The sequence below is a fragment of the Anas platyrhynchos genome, chromosome 5, assembly GCF_047663525.1.
Source record: "Anas platyrhynchos isolate ZD024472 breed Pekin duck chromosome 5, IASCAAS_PekinDuck_T2T, whole genome shotgun sequence".
NCBI classification, from domain to species: domain Eukaryota; kingdom Metazoa; phylum Chordata; class Aves; order Anseriformes; family Anatidae; genus Anas; species Anas platyrhynchos.
Window position 1 is genome coordinate 16354283 of NC_092591.1, and position 22133 is coordinate 16376415.

Below are 22133 nucleotides of genomic sequence, written 5' to 3' on the forward strand. Positions count from 1 at the left end.
TCCTTTGTGTTTATTATACACAATTTTACTTGTAATAAACATCTGAAAGACTTGACTGATTGGTGGCTGAGGCTCATATCAGACGTGGGTAGCAGCCTGGCTTTGTCACGCTTATTTAAAAATGAAAAGATCAGGTACTCGGCAGCCTTTTTTCTAAAGGAAGCTACTGCTCACCATTGTACAAAGAAACTATTTTTTCCCCTCTAAATGAGGCCCAGAATCTCCTAGGAGACTTTAAGACTGCATCTTTTCTGAGAAGTAGGATTATTTGGTGCATCTTCTAAAGTGATGCTTGAGCAGTGTGGTGGAGCCTCTTGGAATGAGCAGTGCTTGGGGCTTCCTGCAGGTGAGGCAATAATCTGCACTGGGTGGATGGTGGAGGAGTCTCATCTAAAATCCCAAGTGAAAATGAGGGAGGCTGTGAATTTGCTGTAGGTGAAGCTTAGTATTTTTAAAGGGAGTTCTGCTTATGTGGATTGTCTCATCTACAGGACTGTTGCAGAACATGGTGCATTCAGGTGACCTCCCTGTGTTACTGAAAGTTTAAAGAAGTGGCCTCAGTCATAGGAGAGAAGAGCCCCAGAGAGACTGAAGGCTTTTTAGGACTGTGCTGCAAGGCCCTGTACCTCTTCTCCAGGTTGCTTTTCAAACAGGCAAGGACTGTCGGTGTCCCGCAGTTTCCCTCAGGAATAAATGTTCTTGACGTGGTAGATGTTGCCTTTGTCCTTTCTGTCTCCTCTCCCCAAGGTGTGTTTGTTTTGTTCTGTGTGTGTGCACGCAATGGGAAGAGACTTCAGTGTGGTCTTTTCCTTTTGGCTGTCAGCTGTAGTGTGGAGAGAAGCCTTGCAAGAGGGGATTCAGAGCAGCATTCAGGCATTGAGAGGAACGGAGTCAGTTCTTGGGAAATCTGTTAAGCTACTTATTCAAAAACATCTTAGAAAGCTTCTGTGTGGCATAATTACTGAGAAGTAGATATAATCTGTTGCACGATTGTGTAAAACGGTATGTGGCAAGTGGAGGAGTCGATAGCTGTAACACCACCACTACTGTGATCCTGAGGTGTGCGTGTGGGAGGAGCGCTTTCCCAGTAGGCTCACTTCCAGACAAGTCTGGTTAATCCCTCTGTACTAGTGTCCAGTGATTTACAGTGATCTTGCTTTTAGTGTCATGGAATCAACAATGGAGTTAACCCACATTAAAGCAATCAACAATGTTGTTATCCCCACTAAAGCAGCATGGCCTGTAGTGCCTTGAAAGGAGGCTTTGGTAAGGCCCTGTTGTGAGAGGTGGCAAAAAACAGAGGACTGAGCATTTAGTTCTGCCTTGTGGGAGTGGTTGGAGTGAAAGTTGTTTGCTTCCAGTGGGATCTTATCCAGGATAGAAACCTGCTGTGTTGATCCTAAAGCTGCCTGGTACAGCAGTAGCTCTCGGCCTTACATCTCTGTGGGCAGCACCTTAAGGAAGAGCTCACAGCTCCTCTGCAAAACCCAGAGGAAAGGTGAGAAATGGTGGCTCTGGTGGCTCTGCGTGAAGTGTCTGCAATGGCAGGCATCACCCAATGCTTCTGCTGCCCATACAGTCCTGGCACGTCCATCATCAGTGGAGGTGCCTGATAGTTGGCAGCAGAAGCCTGCCATGCCTACTGACACTACTAGAGACGTGCACGAGCCCTGATGCTTGGCTGGGTGCCGCTAAGTGACAGTGCAAGAAATGTATTGCTGTAGAGGGATAAAGACATTAGACAATGCATTTTGAGATATCCTAGTATCGGGGCAGTGGAAAAAAGTGGGAAGAAGTTTGATCTTTATTGTATTCTCCATATAGTTCTCCCTCTCTCGTGGGAGGCAGAGCTTAATGGCAAGTTCAGCATCCAGGTTGTCCTTAGAAGCATCTGCAATTAGTTTGTTGTTGGGGTAGGATGCAAGGCTGTGGCTCAAGGACTTAGTTACAGTGAAATATTTTACAGACAAATGCTTGAAAGAAAGAAAACTTTCTGCTTTTAACAATATTAAAACTTTGTTTTGTTTTTTGACGTAAGAGCTTGTTCATTCTTTCTCAGTTCATAGCCTTAAATGGCCAAAAATGCAGTTTTAGATTTTTCTTTCATTTCCTAATTGTTTGTCTGTAGACTTTTTTTCTTTAAGAGATGTGAGTAGAGAAGTTATTCTTCACTGGAAAAAGCCTTCCTGAAAAATTCTAGTCACGACCTTGCTAGCATTTTTTTGAAGAACACCACAGTGTGAAAACAGCGGAAGAAAATCCTAAAGAAATGGTCTGTGTTATCTTTCCAGCACTGCTCCTGACTGAACACCCACAAGTAAGAAGGGGATATAAACAAAGCTGTACTGCATCTCTGCAAGCGGGGTCTGTGGTTTAAAAGTGCTCTGGGGCATGAAGCTGCTGTTGTGAACTCCACCTTGAAATTGGTAACCCAAGTGGTAGGTGTTGTGCCTGACCAAAACGCTGGCCAGTGCTTTCAAACTTGGCTTCAGACCTTCAGCACGTGAGCAAAGATTTTGTTGGGTCCGTGTCAGGCTTCCAAAGGGGGTTCTGCTGCAAAATTGAGGCTCAGCCTTGGTGCTGTCAGGCTGATACTGCCAGTGAGCTGTGCCTTGGGGGCTATGGGATGCTCGGATGTCCACAGTGGTGCTGGGCTCCTCTGGTGCCCCCCTTGGGGCAAGGGTCCACACCTGGAGGAGCGTGGAGGCCGGGGGGAGGAAGACTTCCCTTACATGTGGTGGGCAGTGATGCTAGACTTCAGTGGGGAAGAAAATGTAGGTAGTCAAATTATTCTTGGGGGAAAAAACCCACACCATACTTTTATACTGGCAAATTTTTTGAACTCTTACTTTCTCTAATTAGTTTCTAGATAATTAGGGGTGCATTCCAAATAAGATAATGCCTGCTTATGGCCTCTTTGAGCGAGTGCAACTTTCCCAAGGCTTTGATTATCTTCTTATATCAGCCGCAACTTTTTTCATTTCTGAGGGTTGGGAATGTTTAGAAGAGGAACGCTTTTGTTAAAATGGAATAGTTTCTGCGCTTCAGGTGATGCCTATGCGTTTTGCAGTTTACTGTGACATCTCGGCCACGTGCTGACCAAGCAGGAAACCCTGCAGGTCCAAGTGCAGGGCAGATAACATCTGCCCAGCGCCAGGGTACAGTCAGCAGGGTGTGCGGCTGTGTGCAAGGTCCTTACATCATGCTGGGTGTGGAGCAGCTTCGTTCTTCACAAAACATGGCTGGCTGTAAGGATCTGACATGCAAAGAGCCGTGCAAGTGATCTGCCTGGCAAGGCGGCTTCTTGCAGTAAGAAATCCTGCTGCTGCAGGTAGATGTACGAGCTGGTGGGGTGTAAAAGCAGATGCTCAAGCAAGGATTTTCTTTTGCCTTCATGAACAAGAATTCCTGCAAACCTGAGCAAATAGTGTATGTACTAAGAGGTACATGCATGCATTTTTCTATGTAGAAAATCGTAATCTTATGACGTGGTTCGGTCATTCTCATTAACTGCTACTTGATACATCTTGTCTAAGCGACAGCAAAGGGGATGAATGAAAATCGCTTTCCTCAGTGGTTGTTGTTTTTTGAGGACCAATCTAAGACATGCAGAGTTTTCAACAGCTGTTGAAGATAATCTGTAATGTGGACTTTCCCCCCCATGTATAATTCTTCAAGTCCTTGTACATATTTTGGAATTGCAGCAATTTGAAAGCTGTAACCTTTCTACAAGCCACTTTATTTTATGCTGATTGTATCTTCAGTTAACCCGTGAAATAATTCTGGCAATATCTGAGCTGGATCCTGTGATGACACCCCGGTCAAATGTCCAAGCCCAAAAAAGAGAACACGGGCAGTTAACCACATGCACCCGATGACGAAACCAACCTGCAACAGCGGAGGAATCGTCGCTTTCTCCTTGCCCTGTGCTGTGTGGTCACCTATAAGCTTGAAATCCCAGTGTGTGGCATAGCATCATCTCTGGAGTCTCTTATCTCTGGTGTCTGCAAACAAAAGAAGTGAGCAACGGAGAATGAGTACGCTTGTCCAAGGGAAACTTGTTCTGTGATCCTGTTTAATCAAACATGTAATCAACACTTAATCAAACATTTAATCAGTGACTTGCATTTTTCCTTCTAATTAGTTGCTGCCAATTATTGGGATTGAAGAGTGAGTTTCGGGGCGGAGCTGGACAAAAATAACCAGAGGAAAGCAGCGAGCTCTCGCTGCGCCTTTGTGTCTGCCTCTGCAGCTCCTGCCCAAAGGCTGCATCAGCTGATGGTGTCCGCCTCCTTAGCAGTGGTAAGGACAGCGGTAATTTGTTGGGCTAGAGTAGAAATAGAATTGTTAAAAAATACTATTTGTTTGGCTTGAAGAGGTTATTCAGGTTATCTTGAACTCATCGGTGTGCTGATGGCACCAGTGTTGCAATGGGGAGAGGCAGGTACCAGGGAGCCCAGGGAGCTCCATAAAGGGAAATGTGTGGAAGATGCAGGTGAGCTGCTGGCCTCGGGCTCTTTCTCTGAGAGGGAGAATGAGAGTATGAGTAACGGAGCTCCTGCATGGTTCTGCTTGTCCAGGCAGCTTCTGGAAGATCTAGAGAGGCCCGTGACATTGCCTTGTTCCTGGCTATGCAGTGTGGCAGAGCTCCCAGCAGAGCCAAATCTGGGCTGTAATGAGTCCTGGCTAGGAAAGGTGATGGTGTTCTGGGGTTGTGCAGCAGCTCCCGTAAGACCCATGCTGAATCTGGGAAAGCTGCAGTCTTAGAACACCTCAGCTCAGTCACAGGTGGAAACGATGGGTGTGACAGCTGCTGTCTAGGATAAGTTACGAAAAAGCAAGGGCAGGATTAATTAGGGCACTGTGCGGGTGTGTCTGCCTGAGAGAGATTAGCAGCAAGAAGTGCTGTGGGAGGTCAGAGGTGTGGGGACAGCGTGGCACGTGCTGGGCGTCTGAGCCCGAGGAAGGGCGCTGAAGGTTGGGCAAAGTGGTGCTGGCAGAAGGTTGAAGCTGACTGGGAAAAATTGCTCGGTTCGACAAGATGGGATGCTCTAAACTTCCTGTAAGCTGTCAGGATTTGTGTTGAAGAACTTCCTGGCTCTGTCACTTGTTTTTGTGTTACGGAGGGATGTGTGTTTTGAATAACAGCTTGGATCAAAACCAGGTAGTAGCTGTGCCCTGTGGCTTATGAAGTGGGCACAACAGGCACGAACTTACAGATAACAACCCGGGCAAGGAATTTTCTCCAGCCAGGGTAGAGATTTCTTGGAGATGCTGTTGTGCCCTTAACAGGTACAGAAACTATCCTGAGTGATGGAGGCTTTGTTTTGCTGCCTCATCTCTGCTCCAGCTCTCTTTTGGCTGATCCTACAGATAGGGGTCCTACATCCCTCACTGCCAAAATCTTCTGGTGTGTTCCTATGAATCTTCTTGACCTACATTGACTTGATATTATAGGGTTGGCAGCAGTATGTTGTACATGTGCTGCACTTCCAACTCCTCAAACTGCAGCCTTGTCTAGTGAGACTGGCAGAAAGCTCTGTTCTCTTATCTGAACTTTTTGGTAAGGCTTTTTCACAGAATCACAGAATCACAGAATTTCTAGGTTGGAAGAGACCTCAAGATCATCGAGTCCAACCTCTAACCTAACACTAACAGTCCCCACTAAACCATATCCCTAAGCTCTACATCTAAACGTCTTTTGAAGACTTCCAGGGATGGTGACTCCACCACCTCCCTGGGCAGCCCGTTCCAGTGCCTCACAACCCTTTCAGTAAAGAAATTCTTTCTAACATCTAACCTAAAACTCCCCTGGCGTAACTTTAGCCCATTCCCCCTCGTCCTGTCACCAGGCACATGGGAGAACAGGCCAACCCCCACCTCTCTACAGCCTCCTTTAATGTACTTATACAGAGCAATAAGGTCACCCCTGAGCCTCCTCTTCTCTAGGCTGAACAAGCCCAGCTCCTTCAGCCGCTCCTCATAGGACTTGCTCTCCAGGCCCCTCACCAGCTTCGTCGCCCTTCTTTGGACCCGCTCAAGCACCTCGATGTCCTTCTTGTAGCGAGGGGCCCAAAACTGAACACAGTACTCGAGGTGTGGCCTCACCAGAGCCGAGTACAGGGGGACGATCACCTCCCTAGCCCTGCTGGTCACAGTGTTTCTGATACAAGCCAGGATGCCGTTGGCCTTCTTGGCCACCTGAGCACACTGCTGGCTCATATTCAGCCGACTGTCCACCATCACTCCCAGGTCCTTCTCTGCCTGGCAGCTCTCCAACCATTCCTCTCCCAGCCTGTAGTTCTGCTTGGGGTTATTGCGCCCCAGGTGCAGGACCCGGCACTTGGCCTTGTTGAACTTTTTCTTTCCTCCCTCTAATGGTCACATCAGCTATTAGTATTATTCTGCATGCCATATAATAAAAATAATTCCTGAACTTGCTGCCTCTCAGTTTAGATCCTTTCTCAATGTTAAGTTCACGTAGCTCGCGTTTTATTTGATTTCCAGGATCGTGTGTAATTCGTGTAGATCACCAGATGATTCACTGTGGCTCTGTCAAATGCTGTCCTGGTTCTTCTCGGGGAAGTTGGCCGCATGTCAACAAGCAGGATGTTTTGAAACAGTACGGTCATGGCTTGTTGGAAGCCAAGCTTTCATTTTATTGCAAGCCTCTCTAATGAGGCTTCCAAATAAAGTAAAATCATTTTTTGATCTGTGTTGGTGTAAACTCAAGCAGAGGAGTAGGTTGCAGGGGAAGAAATTTCCCGTTATTGTAACTGACATCTGAATCAGTTCAAACGCAGAGAAACAATCCAATTTGCTTTGAATTTGTACCATGAATTTCCTGATGGACGCCTTTTTCTCCTCAAAGAGGAGATGAGGCAGCAGAGTGGCACTTCTCACATGCGGTTGCTTTTCTGTCTGCTGCTGACGTGGTTCATACAGAGTTTGGGGGGGATAGGACAGGGTGGGATGATGAATAGCGAAATAAGCATGAAACCCACTTTCAGATGAAACTGGGCCGATGGAAATGCTTTTTAGCTAGCCATTAATTTCGGCCTAAAGAAACAGCCCTCTTTAAAATAGTGGCTGCATTCAGAAAGGCCCCAAAGTAAAGGCTGAAGCATGAAATGCTGCTCAAAGGGAGCAAACAAAACAGGAACTGGCTGGATGAGCTATGTGAGCCTGAGCTGGTGCAGAGTTTGGGGAGGAAAGATTTCTAGGAACCTCTCCTGCATTAATTGTTTCCTGCAAACCCTTTCCGTGGGTGTCCTTTTAACCTGATGAAACACCAGACTGGTAGCCCTGGGGCTGTGTGTAGCTGCCCACAGTGAGCTGTCCGCACGGGCTCATGTTGTTGGTTACGTCTGAGTAAATTACTTACTCTGGTTCCGTGCATGAAGAGGGAAATCTGTTCGTGTGTATGCAAACAGTGGTCACTTGGTGAGTGCCGGAGACAAGAAATCACAAATGCTCTCAGAGCTAATGACGCTTGAGGGAGACTTGGTGTCTGACTTGCTCTGTGCTGAAACGCTAGGGCCATCCTTTATGCAAAAAAAAAAAAAAAAAAAAGTTGCAATCGGGTTTCTGTAGTGAGCAGACATGTTCACTGTCTTAAGTTTCTCTTGTTTGTATAACGAAGCTTTGCATGGAGGAAAAAGCCCCAGACACACATATATCTTACTTGAAGCCTGGCTGGAAATGAATAAACTCCTTTTTGCACGGCAAGGTGCTGAGCTTAAAGAAGTGTCTGATTTCTGCCAAAAAATGCCCAGTCTCTTCCAGAGATCCAAGAAGTAGAAAAAAAAAGTGTATTACACATTTCTCATGAACGTCTCAGTGGATGTCTGGCCTATGTAAAACTCCTAAAAGGTTTGTTCAAGGACGCTTGCCAGCGGCTTGGGAAGCTGCAGAGGAAGGTGAGCATTTGGTTTCAGGGTGGTGGAATAAAAGACACTTCCAAATGAAAGCTTGGTGGGTGCTTTACAGATGCACTGCTCAGAGGGATTCTGGTTTAGGAAGGACAAAATGTGGATAACAGCTCTCGTAAATGAGTGCTCCTAATAGTTTGCTTTCCTGGGTACTTTTGCAGGTAGCTGTGTGCAGGCTCCAGCAAGAAGATTGTTAAAGATGACCGCCACAGGTGCCTAAAGCTTAGAAAAGCCCTGAAAGGGACAGGTTCTTAGGGGGCGATTGCCAAATGCTTTCAGAAAGTCTGCTTACTGTAGGCTAAGACAGATGGGGCAATCAGAATTGTTGTGTGACCTTGAGAGACCAGCCCAGCTCACCTTTTGCCTGCCTTTCTCTTCTGTTCTCTTTCCCCTTCCAAAAAAAGACAGCTGCCGTCCGCAGAGCTATGCCCATTTTAGGTTAGCTTACCAGATGTGTTGCATTTCTTCAGCGTGAATTCCCTGTTCAAACAGAACAGGGAGGCATTGGGAAGGTTTATATGTAGGGCATGACGTCAATATTTAATCTGAAAGGCTCTCTCTCGAAATGGTGAGATATACGGATAGTTCGGTTTACAGGTAAATGCAGATATCCGTGCTCTGAAGTTTAAAAGCACTAATGAAACAACTTTCTGGCTGTCCTAATACATCTCATGATTCTGTGTTGTCCCCATGAAAGGAGAAATGCGTGCTGTCTCTGTAAACCTCCTCTCACCTTGTAAGAGCCCCAGAGGCCCTGAGTGTATTTGTTAGCCCAGACACGAGCGGCAGCTGCTTTAATAAGGAGACGCTGGCAGTTGTTACAGTTCTGAGAGAAAGCTGCTTATGAAATATGCATGCAGGTTTTACAAGCCATGGTGTACACGAGTTAAAAATTAAAAACTATATTGGAAAGTAAGTAATTTTTTGTTGCGCCATAGTGAACGGAGAGGCAGGAGCCTAAAGGAAGCTCCAGAATAAATGAAGACTTGCTTGCATCTGCCCTAATGTTTTATTTCTGAGAGCTGCTCTCTGTCTACATAGAAATCTGTATGAGCACCATGATTTTGGTGGGCTAGAAAAAGGTCTTCCACAAGGTGGGGTGGGGCTTTGTCCCCCCTCACTTTGACAGCCTTACTCTGCTGGGACAAAAACATGTGTTTTTCTCTGCCCTTCTCATCCTGTTTTTCTTTGCCAGTCGGAACGGACCTACACCTCAGTCTAGTTTTTTTCTCTGGTACAAGATCCCCCTGAGGCAGCCTCTAACTGGCCTGCTCAGGAGGCTTTGGCAGTGAGCAGCAGTGTGGGCTGCAGGAGGCAGAACCTGGCCGCATCCTCAGGCGAGAGCTGCAGTCTGCCCTGAGCTGCGTGCTGCTGCAGAAAGCTGGCTCCTAGCACCTCAGCGGTGGAGTTTAAAGGCCGGCGAGGCTCTGGTCTCTGGACAGTTTTATAGCTAGGTAGGCTGGAGGGCCTTGGTTCAACTCCCTGCGCGTTGCACCAGCTCTTGTCAATTATTAGTTCCTGTTGCAAAAGATGTGGCCTGTGAAAGGAGGCAGGCAGAAGGCTCGATCAGCTCCTCTGACACTGATCAAGGATTTACTGGTAATGCTGTTTTGCTCAAGAGTGGTACTGCTCGGAAGCAATGCGGGGCCAACATAATTATGGTGGAGTTTGGAGGAGTTGTACGTCAGCTGACTTCAGATTTGATGGTATCTCAGCCACAGAGCAGGCGTTTCACTAATGCTTTTTGCTAGTTTTCCTTGAGAGGTGTCTGAGCATAAAGTTAGGACTGGCTTTTGGGAGCTTCAGCATGAGAAACATGTTAGCTGTAGGCACAGGAGCTTCAGGATATTTCCTAAGAGCAAACATCTCCAATTAGCTGCCAGCAGGGTTGCTGAGTGTTTCTTTAAATTTAGTGCTCTTTGTTCCATGTTACAGTTCGTGTCCATACAGCGTGTGACCATCCCAACTTGTTCACTTTTTGGAACAGCATTGTTCTGTCAATCCTTTTCAATCCCGCTTTGCACAGCGCCTTCCTGTTATGTTGTGCTTTCTGAGCACGTTGCATGTGCTTTTACTTGCAATGAACAAGGTGATGAAACAGGCTGCTCCGAGCAGCCAGCAAGTGAGCAGTTTAATGCTCTGTGCTGTTTGGGATGGAGGGCCATTGCTTTGAGTGCTGCGTGGGCTCGTGAAATTAACTGCTGAAGATGAATTCCTTTTAGGATTCCACTTAAGTTGTCATCTGGAAAACTGAAAACTCATCTGCTTATTAAAACTCAGCTGGTACAGGTGAGAAGTGGCAGGACCCCTTACTGCTAGCTTTCAGTCTCGAGCAGTTCTGCCAGTACCAGCCACGGTGCTGGTGAAAACTTCAAGTCAATGTGAGTTTTCTGTTCAGTCTGGGAGCCTCTCTGTGGCAAAGTATCAGTATCACTTCAGTATCACTTTAGTTTCCTTGCATTCCAACTTGGTACTAGCAGAACAGAGACAGTAATGTTTGCCTTCCTAGTTCAGTATAATAGCTGTTAAGAAATTGGAAATAGGTTTTCCTGTATTTTGGTAACATCTGGAAATTCAGAAGTAAACAAATTACCCATCGGCTAACTAATGCACCTCATCAATGAGAGGACTGCCCTTCTTTCCCAAATTGTGTGAAGATTCCCTTGACGAAGAACACCTGCATACTTGATTTGCAGGGCTCCAGTGACAATGGAGAATTCACTTTTTAGGATCTTTCTTGCTAGCTAATGACTTACTCTGTGATACAAGAGAACAAGAAGCTAGTAATTTGTGACTACTGGCTTAAACTAAGTTCAGAGGAGGTTTGCTAAGAACAGTACAGAATGTAAATTTTTAGAAGTTTGGTTTCAGAGAATAAAATCTACTCTTTAAGAGTTTTATGGTTATAGTACCAACTTTTATCAATGCACGCAGAAAACTTCTGCCTCAGTGTAACAGTTATTTGCTCTCCAGTGCCATAATATGTTCAATTGTGCAATGTTTTTCATATTATAAATCCTTCTGTGTGAGGTTATTTACATTTTACAAATGAAAAGTGCGATGTGTCTGTATGTTTCTAGAAGCCTGTGGTAGCTTCTAAAGTAAAAGTTTAAAATATGTGAAAGATGAACTGTATCTGCCCCCAGCAGCAAAACCCTTCTGCCTTGTGAGTGTGCAGCCCCTTCTCAGGTGTCTTTCAGCCATCACCTGTGCCTTGTGACCTTAGGAAGGCTTTTGAAAGGGATGGGTCATGTGTTTGCTTTTTGCACAGGGTCATATTAACAGTAGGGCGATTGGGGTCACGGAGAGACAAAAGGAGCTTGGCAGAGGGAGGACGTGCAAGCTCTCTGCAGTGCTTAAGGAGGCAAGCGGTTTATCGAAGCCAAAGGATGGGGCTGGAACAATTTAGCATGCAAATCTGAAGGACTCTGACCCTTAGGAATTATGTCCTGTAATGGAAGACGCAGTGCCAAGGCAGCTTGGTTTGAAGATGATTTTTAAGAAGTTTATAAAGACAGCACGTGGTGTGGCTGGCTGCCATAGCTGGAAACTGGATCTGCTAACGTCTGAAGGTCCCCCTGGTGTTGTGTGCCTGTGGTTGAAGGCTAACCCCTGCATAATTGCTCATAATTGCCATCAGGTACTAAATATGTCTTTGAATGTCTGCTAGGATGAATAGCTCGTTGTCTTTAATCATTTTCTGTGCAGCTGTTAATCATTCCTTCTTCCCACGATGGCTCCTCAATTTTTTCTTAAAAGACAGTGGTTTTGTGTCCCTGCTGGGAAAACAGTGAGCATGGGCTCCCAGACCTTGGGGTCACTAGTTTCAGGAAGAATGTCCTGCAGAGGTCAGCACCGCTGATGTGTCTCAAATGTCCAGTTTAAACAGAAGAAAACAGAACCTTTCAAGTTTGTAGTTAATGACTTGATGGCTTTTATGACTTTGGTACTTAGAGATTTTATTTCTGCAATGCCTGTTCTTTAATGCTGAAAGTAGTAACCCTGTTCTGTTTCCTTAACCCATTACTGAAGCATAGTCTTAAATTGCCCGTAGTCACTGAATACTATTTCCTCTGCTTACCGTTTGAAGTGTCTGGTTTCTTTTGCGGCTTCCTCCTCCCTGCAGCTTAAACCTCTGAAGTCTTGATGTTGGATGCTTCAGTTTGTCTTTGGTCTGGCAGCATAATGGGTTAGTGGGCTTCTAGCTGGCTCTTCGCTCTGAGGTGCCGCTGAATGTCTGCCTGTGTCGTGGTGGGAAGCTGAGGTGTGTGGAAGCATTGTGGTGCCTCAGGTAAACACGAGAGTGCTGCTGCTGCCTGCCCTACCAAAACGCTCTTTGATTTTCTGGTCCATTTGCTGGCCCTGTGTTCTGTTGCAGCCCTCAAAGGAGCACTTCTGTAGCAGTAAATGGGATAATATAATGCTCTCAAGATGTAGAGAAGATCAGATGGTTCTACCAAATGTCATGTGTGAAGGGGATGGCAGTGTGAGAATCACTTACAGTGCCGTAGTCTCTGATCTACGGGGGCTCCTATTGCAAGGAGTGTTCCCTATTTATAAAAACAAGGATGAAATGAAATACACAAATGTGGCTGCCCTCCGTGATTTTTGTGCTTAAAAGGTCCTCTGTGACAGCCAGAAGTCTAATTTCTTCAGCCCATTTAAAGCGCACTTAAAGCTCTAAACCTCTTCTCTCCTGTACTGCATTATCTGTTGCTACCTGACTGTACTTTACTGCCTTCTCCTTTGGATCTGTGATGCTTTACAGAGAGAGAGAAAGCTGAGGATTTCCCCCCACACACACACATCCCACTCCAAATGCCAGCTTCTCACCCATTTCAGTCATAAATCTTTCAAAAATACTGACCAAAGAAGAGAAAATGCTTACTGAAAGGTATGAATAGTTGGATTTAAGTTGGCAAAACTACCTCTGATTAATTCCCTGCTTAATAGATTGAGAACAAAAAATAAATAAAAATTGCCCCTGTTCCAGCTGTATCTACTAGTATTTCAGGTGCCTTCAGTTAACTTCAGTTAACAGTGTGAGCTGGGGCTGCTGGTTGCTTGCAGCTCTGGTGGGCAGTCCTGAGAAATGATAAAAGCAAGGATCCTGGCAGATGTCCCCTGAGGGAAGTGCAGGGTACTCTGCTGGTGGAGAACCTGGTGCAGATTATCTGAGCTCCCCTTTGTGCCTGGAAGAGGAACAGGATGTCTGCGAGGCTGTGGATGGCCGGCGTTTGCTGGTTTTCACACTTTGCTTTGGTATTGTTTGCATCGTGTCTTCCTGTGTCTGGTAATTTTGGTGTGGTGGAAAGCCGTGGCGGCTGCAGGTTTTTTCTCTGATTCATTAATATTTATGCAGCTCCCTTAGAAGCCAATATATGGCTTTTCTGGAAAAATGCTTTTTATGTTTTATGTCAGAGTAATATATTATTATTATTTGCTATTTTTTTAAAATGTGTGCATCTGGAGGTGAAACATTCTCACATATGAGAAAATGAACTTCACTGCATGCATTAATAACTTCTTAAGCTATTAAAACAGATATCATGATTGCTTTTTACTTTTCGAATTGTAAATTGTTTGGTATTTTTCAATCCATCGCTCAGACCAGACAGCAAAAATATGCTACTTAATTGAACCATGGCTGTAATGTATGACCTGAGCATCGTTTTCCCTTTGTAACTGTCATTCTCTATAACATTCAGGTCCTGCATGCCACGAGGAATTAGTGCAAGCTGTTTACTTTGGTTGCTTGCTTGCTTTAACATCCAAAGCTATTCTGCATAGTTTGAGACTGTGATAAAAAACAGTTCATTGGCTCATAGTAACTTGATATCGAACACTTTCCTAAATCCATAGGTCATCTGAGCTTAAACGTGACTTCAACTGGTGTGGTATTGATTTTAATCATTGTATGTGGTGAGGCTCGCATTATCCCATAGAGCTGTGCATTGGCTTCAGGTATACAACTAATCAATCGTAACAAGCTTCTGGGTTTTATTCAGTGTTGTAGGCAACTTATATGTCTGTTTTATCTTTAAATGCTGTAGTGTATGATTAAATGAGAGCTTTGCCCTGAAGTTAAGTGTATGCTGGAAGCACTAGTCAGAAATTTGTGTTGCCCTGGGTAGGTCTCCATAGGCTTAGGTGTACTGTGCCAGTTGAAGGCATCAAAGTTTTGCTGTAAATTAAGTGTTTGGTTTTACCACTTTCAACCACTTTTTCCCTTCTCTTTTTCCCTAGAGGTTCTCTGACATTTGCTTAAGTATTTTTCTTCTCCTTGGGCTGATGACTGCAGTGTAGGATTCCTGTCTAGATGTTCTTTGCAACGCAGTGCCTCTTCAAAACAGTGACCTCTGGGAGCCTCATGGAGAACTGACCGGTTTTCAAACATCTGCTCAAGGAACGCAGGCAGACAGTCTCGCTTTGACACAGTTTTGCTGCCTCTTTGGAGGGAGGAGGGAAATATGGCAAGCGAGGATCTGTCTTTCTGAGGCTCCTCAGAAAAACGGGCCTGCTGTGGGTTGCCACCACCTGGGTGTCAGGCTATGTGGAGGGAGGGAAGGAAGGCTCATGGACAGAGCAGGGACTAGCAGTGGTCACAGTGCCGGGAGACAGCACCTTTGGGTCAGGCCTTGTGCCTGCCTTGGGCACATTCCTGCGCCCCTCGCTGCAGCCTCCCCCAGCAGTTAGCTCGGCAGTCACCTCAGCACCACAGTGTGTCCCTCATGGACGGCCACCTGTGGCCTGCAGCCTGCTTCCTTCTGCCTGTTAATTTTAGGGGTCCTGGAGTTTGTGTGCTGGACCAGCTTGCTTTCTGTGCCAGGCCCCAATCCTTTTTGCCTGGGATGTGGGGCAGTTGGTGCTGTTATGTGATGCTGCGTGCACGTGTTGTGTAATACAAAAAAAAAAAAAAAAGAAAAGATATTTTAGTAGAGGACTTTTCCCAAATCAACTAATCCTCAAAATGTGTATGCTTCTATGGTTTCTTGTCTCCTGGGTTTAAGTATTAAAAGTTCTAATGTTTCAGATAATTAAAGGGGAAATCCCACTCGTGAGAAAGAGGAAGACCCAGCGCTGCGAGCCAACCTCGCTAATCGCTGTCTCCTTCCCATACCTGTTTAAGTGTGTGTGTTGGCATACCCAGCACCCAGTGCCTCTCCAGTAAATCCCAGTAAATTTTCGAAGTCCATTTTGAGGGCATTGTTGAAAACCTTTAGACCAATTCTTTCTGACATGGCTCTGGCAGCCAGCTTGCAAGTATTTTTCTTCAAAGTAGGACAAAGCTTACTCAGTGTGTATGCATGCATGGCAAAAAATGCAGCCTTTCCCATCAACCTCTATCCTTCAAGGAGCTCTGGAGCAGCCCTTTCTGAAGCCTGCTGTATTTTAATGGGAGTTTGGAGTTGTTCTGTTTACTCCAGGGCAGACACAGCAAAAATGTAGCTCGTTTTGTTATTTTAAGTCTTAGCTTCTACTACTTGGAATGCTTCTGAGTGGGCTGCTGCACTGATCTACAAAAAAAGCACTTCCTACCTCATATTTCTTGTTTATCTTGCTTAGCTGTGTGAAAGTCATTGTTTCAACAATTTGGCTATTAACTCTTTCTCTGCAAGAGTCCTCTTTTTTCTTCCCAAAGCACAGTTGGAGTGCATATGGCTAGCCTCAGGTGATGTTCTGCAGCAGCGCTTCCCACGCTGTAATGGCAACGTATCAATCGCCCACCATTTGTGGGCTGCCGTTATCTGTAAGAGGGCTTTGAAATACTCTGTAAGAGGTGCTTGGTTTCATTTTCTTTCTAATTTCCTTGCTGAGGAAGGATGAGCTCTGTTGTGGTTGTGCAGTGCACGCATGCTGCTTCTCGGCCAGAGAAACTCCGGGCTTGTGAAGTGTAAGAAGGGCGCAATTTGTGTCGTGGATGCTGATGGATTGCCTGTCCCTTTGGGCAGCTTTGTAATGGCTTTCCAAAAGAAAGACTTACTGTATTGGACAGAAAACTGGAGGAACCATTGTGTATTCAGCAGTGTGCAGCACTTGTGACTGGGGACGACAACACAGGCGCCCTTAGATAGACGGGTGCTGCAGACAGAGGCGGGCAGCACTGCTCTGTGGCCTGCCCCAAAAGGGTCTTTGACTTTCACATATGGGATTAGTGGGAACGAGGAAGAGATTCCAGTCATGTCCTCGCTGAGGCTTTTCATTCTTAAATTAAATTCCCTACATCTTCAAAGTGAGAAGAAGGTTATAATATATTTAAATAGCCTGCATATAGTGGGAAAGTGGTCTGGTGTAGGAACGGCTGGGCTCTGTGCCAGGGATTCAGTTCTACTCTTCAGACTGAAGCAGAAGTGGCTTGTTTTCCTTGATAACGTGTCAAATGCAGTGACTGAGCACTGCCGGGCTGCGTGCACCTGAATCTCAATTCTTATGCTGGCAGAGTAGATGAGCCACATCTACAGATCTGCCTGGGCTGGCTCTACCAATTGCAGCCCTCAGCGTTTCGATATATGACCAAAATCGAGGTGCTCCCTCCCTCGCAGCACCCAGTGCCCACCTCTGCTCTCAGGGCAGCTGCAGCGTTCCCAGCAGGGCAGCAGCTTAGTATGTCTCCTGCATCTCTCCAAGGCCACGGTTCAGAAGCTGCTGAGGTGCTTCCTAGGCAGGGAATGGAACCAGGGAAGTGCTTGCCTGAATCTGAATTGGGTACCAACATGCAGATTTTTATTGTGTGTGTTCTAGAGTGAAGTAATGCTTTTCCATTAGTGTTTGTTTTACATATTTCTCATGCTTCCAATAATAACAATTCCTTTTTTTCTTTTCTTTTTTAGGAAAAGAGGAGTAGAAGTAGTACAGGTGAGTAAAAACTATATTCGGTTATTTTTTTTCCATTCACTTCTGTGCTATGAATACTGTTTTTGGAAACAGTGGATCCCCATATGTGGCATGTGTTGATCTTAGCTAGTCGTAAGCAAACAGGTATCCAAAGTGGAGATGAAGTTATTTTTTTCCCACATTTGTTCATGAGTAAGATTTGGTGGTTGATGAGGTGATGTTAGTCTGTGCTTGCTGCTCTTGAGGGTGGTCAGGCCTGTCAGGAGTAGGAACTGTTCTTTGAAACAAAACAGTGGCAGAAGGCAAGTTCTTGCAAACCAGGGCACAGAGAAATGGCACTGGACTGCTGTGGAGGTTTAGACTATCTACTGTGAAATTCAGGCGTTGGCTGTTTTGTGTTTCCCAGTTCTGAATGGCTGTATTCACATGAGATGGCACTTAAGTGATGATGCCAACTTGTAAAAGGAGTTATGTTACCTTGACAGCTGTGTTGCTGTGAATAATACCTCAGAGAACTGTAGCCCTGCAAGATCAAAGGGGGAGAAATGCTCTTTCCTCCTGGCCTATTTTGTCTGCTTAGAAGAGCAGCATATCATTGATTTCACTCTTCCTGGTGCTTACCCGGTGTGTGGTTATTTGAGAGCTGTGTGGTATTACAAGGAAGGAAGGCACATACTTTACTGGCTGGATTTAACCATATTTCCAGCAGCCTTTCACTGCTACAGCATCATCTTCCTTACTTGTACCTCCTATTGCTCAGAGCTAAGGAGCAGCTTCTTTTATGAGTTCTGATACAGCCTCCCCAGGCTGATAAATACAACCAGCATGTGTAAAGCACAGCTTCACAAGCAGCATGGGGAGGAAGCTAGCCTGTATTTCTGTCATTCTGTGACACGCTATTACTTCGATAATAGCCCAGTGCTTTCCAATCCACTGTCTGCATTTGTTTTACGTGCCTAGTGCCTGCTGCATACACATAAGCAGCAAGGTGGCTGTATGAGATGAATTCAATGATACTCTGATCAGCTGAGCAGAGAACAAATTCCATTTTATCTATTGGGCTGAAGTTGCTGTCCTTCAACATGTTGCTTCAGTTAGTCTTCGCTCTATCAACGTATGTAGGATGCACGAATGCTTTTTTTTGCGGATGTTTGTGTAGCTTAGTGGCTAGTCATTTCGTTATTGGAAGAGCGTTTTGCAAAACACGGGGACAGAACTAGACAGGACTTGTGTAGAAATGCTTCATGGTTTCAAATTTCCCAGCATAGCTGAGATGCCAGACTAACCTGTACTGGGAATTTGTGCCCCAGAGGCACACCTGGAACACTGATGCCTGCTGCTCTGCTAGAACAGGGTGAATGGCCACGTGCAATCATGACTTGCCCAGCACATGCATTGCTTAATGTGTCCTGATGCGCGTACTTGTAGTGCGCGAGGGGTGTCTCAGAAGCGTGCTCTTTTCCCATCCAGCGTTACTAGAAAGCTTTGCTTGTGTCACCTCGTGCATCCATTCCGCTAGCCCTGCTTCTGACTGGGAGATGTCTTGGTGTCAATCTGCTGGACAAAGTTTACTTAATAGAGGGAAAGTTGTTTACCTGTGTTGAGCAGTGGAGTTTTTCATTTGTTTCCCCTTCTCCTTTAAGGAACTTACTCTGTTGTGAGCTGTCTTGAGCGAAGCCAGCTCTTACGCCCAGCAAAAGACAAGCAACTCAAAACACAAGTACACAGACTGTTTTTCTGTTTTCCTCTTCACATAAATTCAACCTTTTTTTTTTTTCTGGCTGCAGGCATGCTTTCCAGTTAGAAGTAGTGAGTTGAGAGCTAAGGTTAAGTTACTGGCTTCCAGGTAGCACGATGTACTGGGACGTGTCCAGGTTCTGCAGCAGAGCTGTTGCCGTACCAGCCCCAGTGGTGTTCTGGGCACCGTGCTGGCACAGCACAGGGAACAGCCACAGATCCCTGGGGAGGTGTGAGGGCTCTCAGAACCTCAGATGTTCCCTGTCATCCCCTCGGTTTTCTTGCTGACTCCTCCAGCCCCTTGCAGCCGCCTGCTCAGCTGGAGTGGCTTGAGCTGGTGGCCCAGGGTGGGGATGTGCTGCACAGTGACTTGTGCCCCAAGCACATCTGCTGTGGCCACCGCACAGGCAGTGGGTCAGTAAGTGCTTCAACAGAAACATTTCTTAATAGTTTCTACCCTCACCATTTCAAGGGAGAGGCTACTTCTAAAGTTATGCAGTGATTGTCTAATGAGGCATTAAGAGAAATAAATAAATTCTATTTTCTATTGACGGAATTTAGCAAAGATGGGATTTGCATCATTTCTAAACCATAAAGCTGGTTTTGAACTTTTGTTAAAAAAGCTTGGCTTTGTTCAGTTTCAGCCCTCCAAATTAACGTGGGGGCAAATTCAGAATTGCAAATTGTCAGTTCTTCTTCAGCCAGTAACGCGTCCTGTTTCTTATGACTTTGTCCACTGGCAAGGAAAGGAAAGAACATCTCCATATACCTTGTTTTTCAGGAAAAAAAAATATCTGTTTGGCTTAGTTTGGAGAGGTTAAGATTGAAAACATGTGCAGTGAAGTGGAAATCATCACAAGTACCTCTGATGGGGACATGCATTTATTTTTGTTTCACAAGCTATGCAAATCCAGGATAATTAGCTGCAGCCCTTTGGCTTCTGACAAATTGCCAGTTCAGTCTTTGTGTGACAAAGTTTGGAGCCTTCGTACTTCTCGCGACTTCAAAGGCCTTTCAGGCATTTCCACACCCAAATTTTCCTAGAGCTCTAGCACACTTCTTTTTTTTAATATTAAAATAGTTAAGATTTCCTATTTTCCATGGATATTTTTGGTTCTAATGAGCACTAATGCTCTCTTTTATCTTAGAGAGATGTTCTTTCTAGTCAGTTGGCTGTAAAAGTGGGATTAGTCATTGTATTTCAAGCTGCACATTTTTTAATAGCAATGGGATATGGAGGACAACATGTTTTTCAGTGTGGAACAGCTGATTGTAGTAGTTACAATGGTCTAGGCTGCTTTTTTGGTTTCCTTTTTTTTTTTCCCTCAGGTCTCTGGGAATTGAGATATTTGAAATCTTTTACTTCTAAGAAGAAAACTGTCCCTTGAGCTCTGGGTTTTACTGAAGACAGTGAAGGAGAATTAAGGGTCCTCTCCCCCTTTCTTAAATCTTCAATCAAAGTGGAATACCAAAGACAACAGTTTCCACTAATTGTTGCCAGGGAACGGTTGTTTTCTAGAAATGCGGGAGGTTTATTTTCATACGCAGTATTAATGGAATAAGCCTGGAACAGCGGTGTTCTAGCTGGGAGAAGGGAGCTTATAAAACATATATTCAACAGCATGGACAGAAAGATGTGACTGGAAAGCTTCCAAAGCAAGCAGGTTTCTTGAGATGTTGGAGAGTTGGCTCTCTAGTATAGGCAGAAGAAAGTTTATTTTTACATGCATGCCAGCCCGTTACTCCAGTGCTTGTTCTCAATATGGCAGTCAGCTTTGCCTTAAATGCAGTTTTGGAAGTGATGCTACAAGAGCCCTCCAGCCCTCCCCAGTCTGGATGGTGTAGGCACTTTGGCTTGTAGGCAGAGGGCTGCTGGTTAAGGTCTTGAGAAGAGAGTGATGCTGCTTAGCTTCTGTGCTACGGCGTGCATTTGGATGTCTCAGAATGGGGTCTTCCAAAAATGTAGTGATGAACAAAAATTTCAGCTTCATCCCTTGGAAACAGCAGGACCGTGGAAAGCCACATCTCCAGCTGAACCCCGTCTCTGATCCTTCCCAGTAGGGATCTTCTACAGTAGGGTCTTCTACAGGAGACCCTCCTGGCACTGAAGGAGCAGCCCTGCCCAGCAGGAGCAAAGCGCGGGTTCCAGCGCAGGGAGGGACGTTTTTGGCACGCCGCTCTGCATTGCATCAGCAGGCTGGTCAGTGAGGTACAGCATGCTCCTTTCTGGTCCAGTGGGGAAGAATAAATACACATCTGCTGGGGCAGGGATGGAAGAGAAAACAGCAGAACGCTTCCAGCATGTGGATTAAGCAGATTAAATAAATGAGCGCTTATTCTTAAAAATTAGACCAAGTAAGCCAATCAATCAAAATGCAGTTAGAGCTTGATTTTATTCCCAGGGAGTGAATGACAGATCTGTGAGGAAATTTTTGTGGCTCAGAGGTGTGCAGCCTCTTACTGACTGGTTTGATTGCTGCATCCCACTGGCTCTGAGCGAGGTGTGGGCTCTGAAGTCACTTGCAGCAATTTCTTGGTGAGTGAAAACATTACTAAGATTTAGAAATCCGCAATGAATGCCTTTCAGGTTTGAGCTTGTACTGCTTTGGCCCATGGAGCCAGCTCTGCCCAGCCCTTTTGTCTTCTCCTGTCTCCTCAGTATGTCATGATGAGGTAGTGATGCCTAACAAAGCTAAACACTGGGGGTTGGGATGTCTTGGGTGGAAATCCAGTCACTTTGGGAGCTCTGCCAAAGGTTTTGCTGAGTATAAAGGGGCTAAGATTGCAGTGGGGAGGTGCCTCGCGTTGTCACTTACTGCAGGCACTTCGGGCAACTCCCTTAGAAACTCTGCCTCCCTTTTCTAATGAAGATGGTATCCCATGTACTGGGATGCCATTTAAGTTGCTTTCAGGTATCTTAGAGGGAAAGACATAGAATAAGATGGGTGTGTAAAGGAGAACTGGAGAATTAATGGACACTGATTTCTGAAGATTGCTGTGCATAGCACACTCTCAGCCATCACAAGGTGTCTTCCCAGATACTTTAGTGAACCGTAAAGATTCATAAATCCATGCGCAAGTAACAGGATAAAAATAAGACCCTGAAGGAAATGCTGTATTAAATAAAATCCTGTATTTGCCTCCTTTTGACTACAAATACCTTGCAGCATGCAGGCCAGTCCTGGCACAGAAGGGCAGTTAGATATTGCTTTTGTTAATCAGGGTTACTGCAGTGGTGCCCATGGGCCAGCTAGGAATAAGCTTTAATTTTAGGCTGCATTAAACAATAGGATTATTTGTCTCACTGGACGCAGGTGTTATGATATAGTATCAAACCAGGGCCGGTGGAGTGTGTAACTCAGGAAATGCCTATTTTAAAACCAATATTCCTCATTTGCGGCTTACTGCAACCTTTTTCTTCAGACGTCTTTTTTTCTTGGAGTAGGAAGGATGAGGAATTGATTTGATACAGGTCCAAGAGTCCTAATGCTGAGATGTCCTCTCACAGCTCAGTGACAATCCTTTGTCAGTTGTGGGGTGAAATCATTTGGTTCTTCTGCACACGTAGAGCTACAGACTTCATGCTGTGATGGTAGCTTAAACTTTGCTCTCAGTCCTGGGGTTTTGTTC

The 22133-nt window shown here is 45.4% G+C and overlaps 1 protein-coding gene across 2 annotated transcripts in view; it reads left to right on the forward strand.

Annotated features, from left to right (window-relative positions):
• ITPK1 (inositol-tetrakisphosphate 1-kinase) overlaps window positions 1-22133 on the forward strand; it is a 139947-nt gene that overhangs the window by 15370 nt on the left and 102444 nt on the right. For both annotated transcript variants that reach the window (XM_027459635.3, XM_027459636.3), the window contains exon 3: window positions 16763-16787. In XM_027459635.3, coding sequence (XP_027315436.1) covers window positions 16763-16787 — 25 coding nt within the window. The remainder of the gene's footprint in view (window positions 1-16762; window positions 16788-22133) is intronic.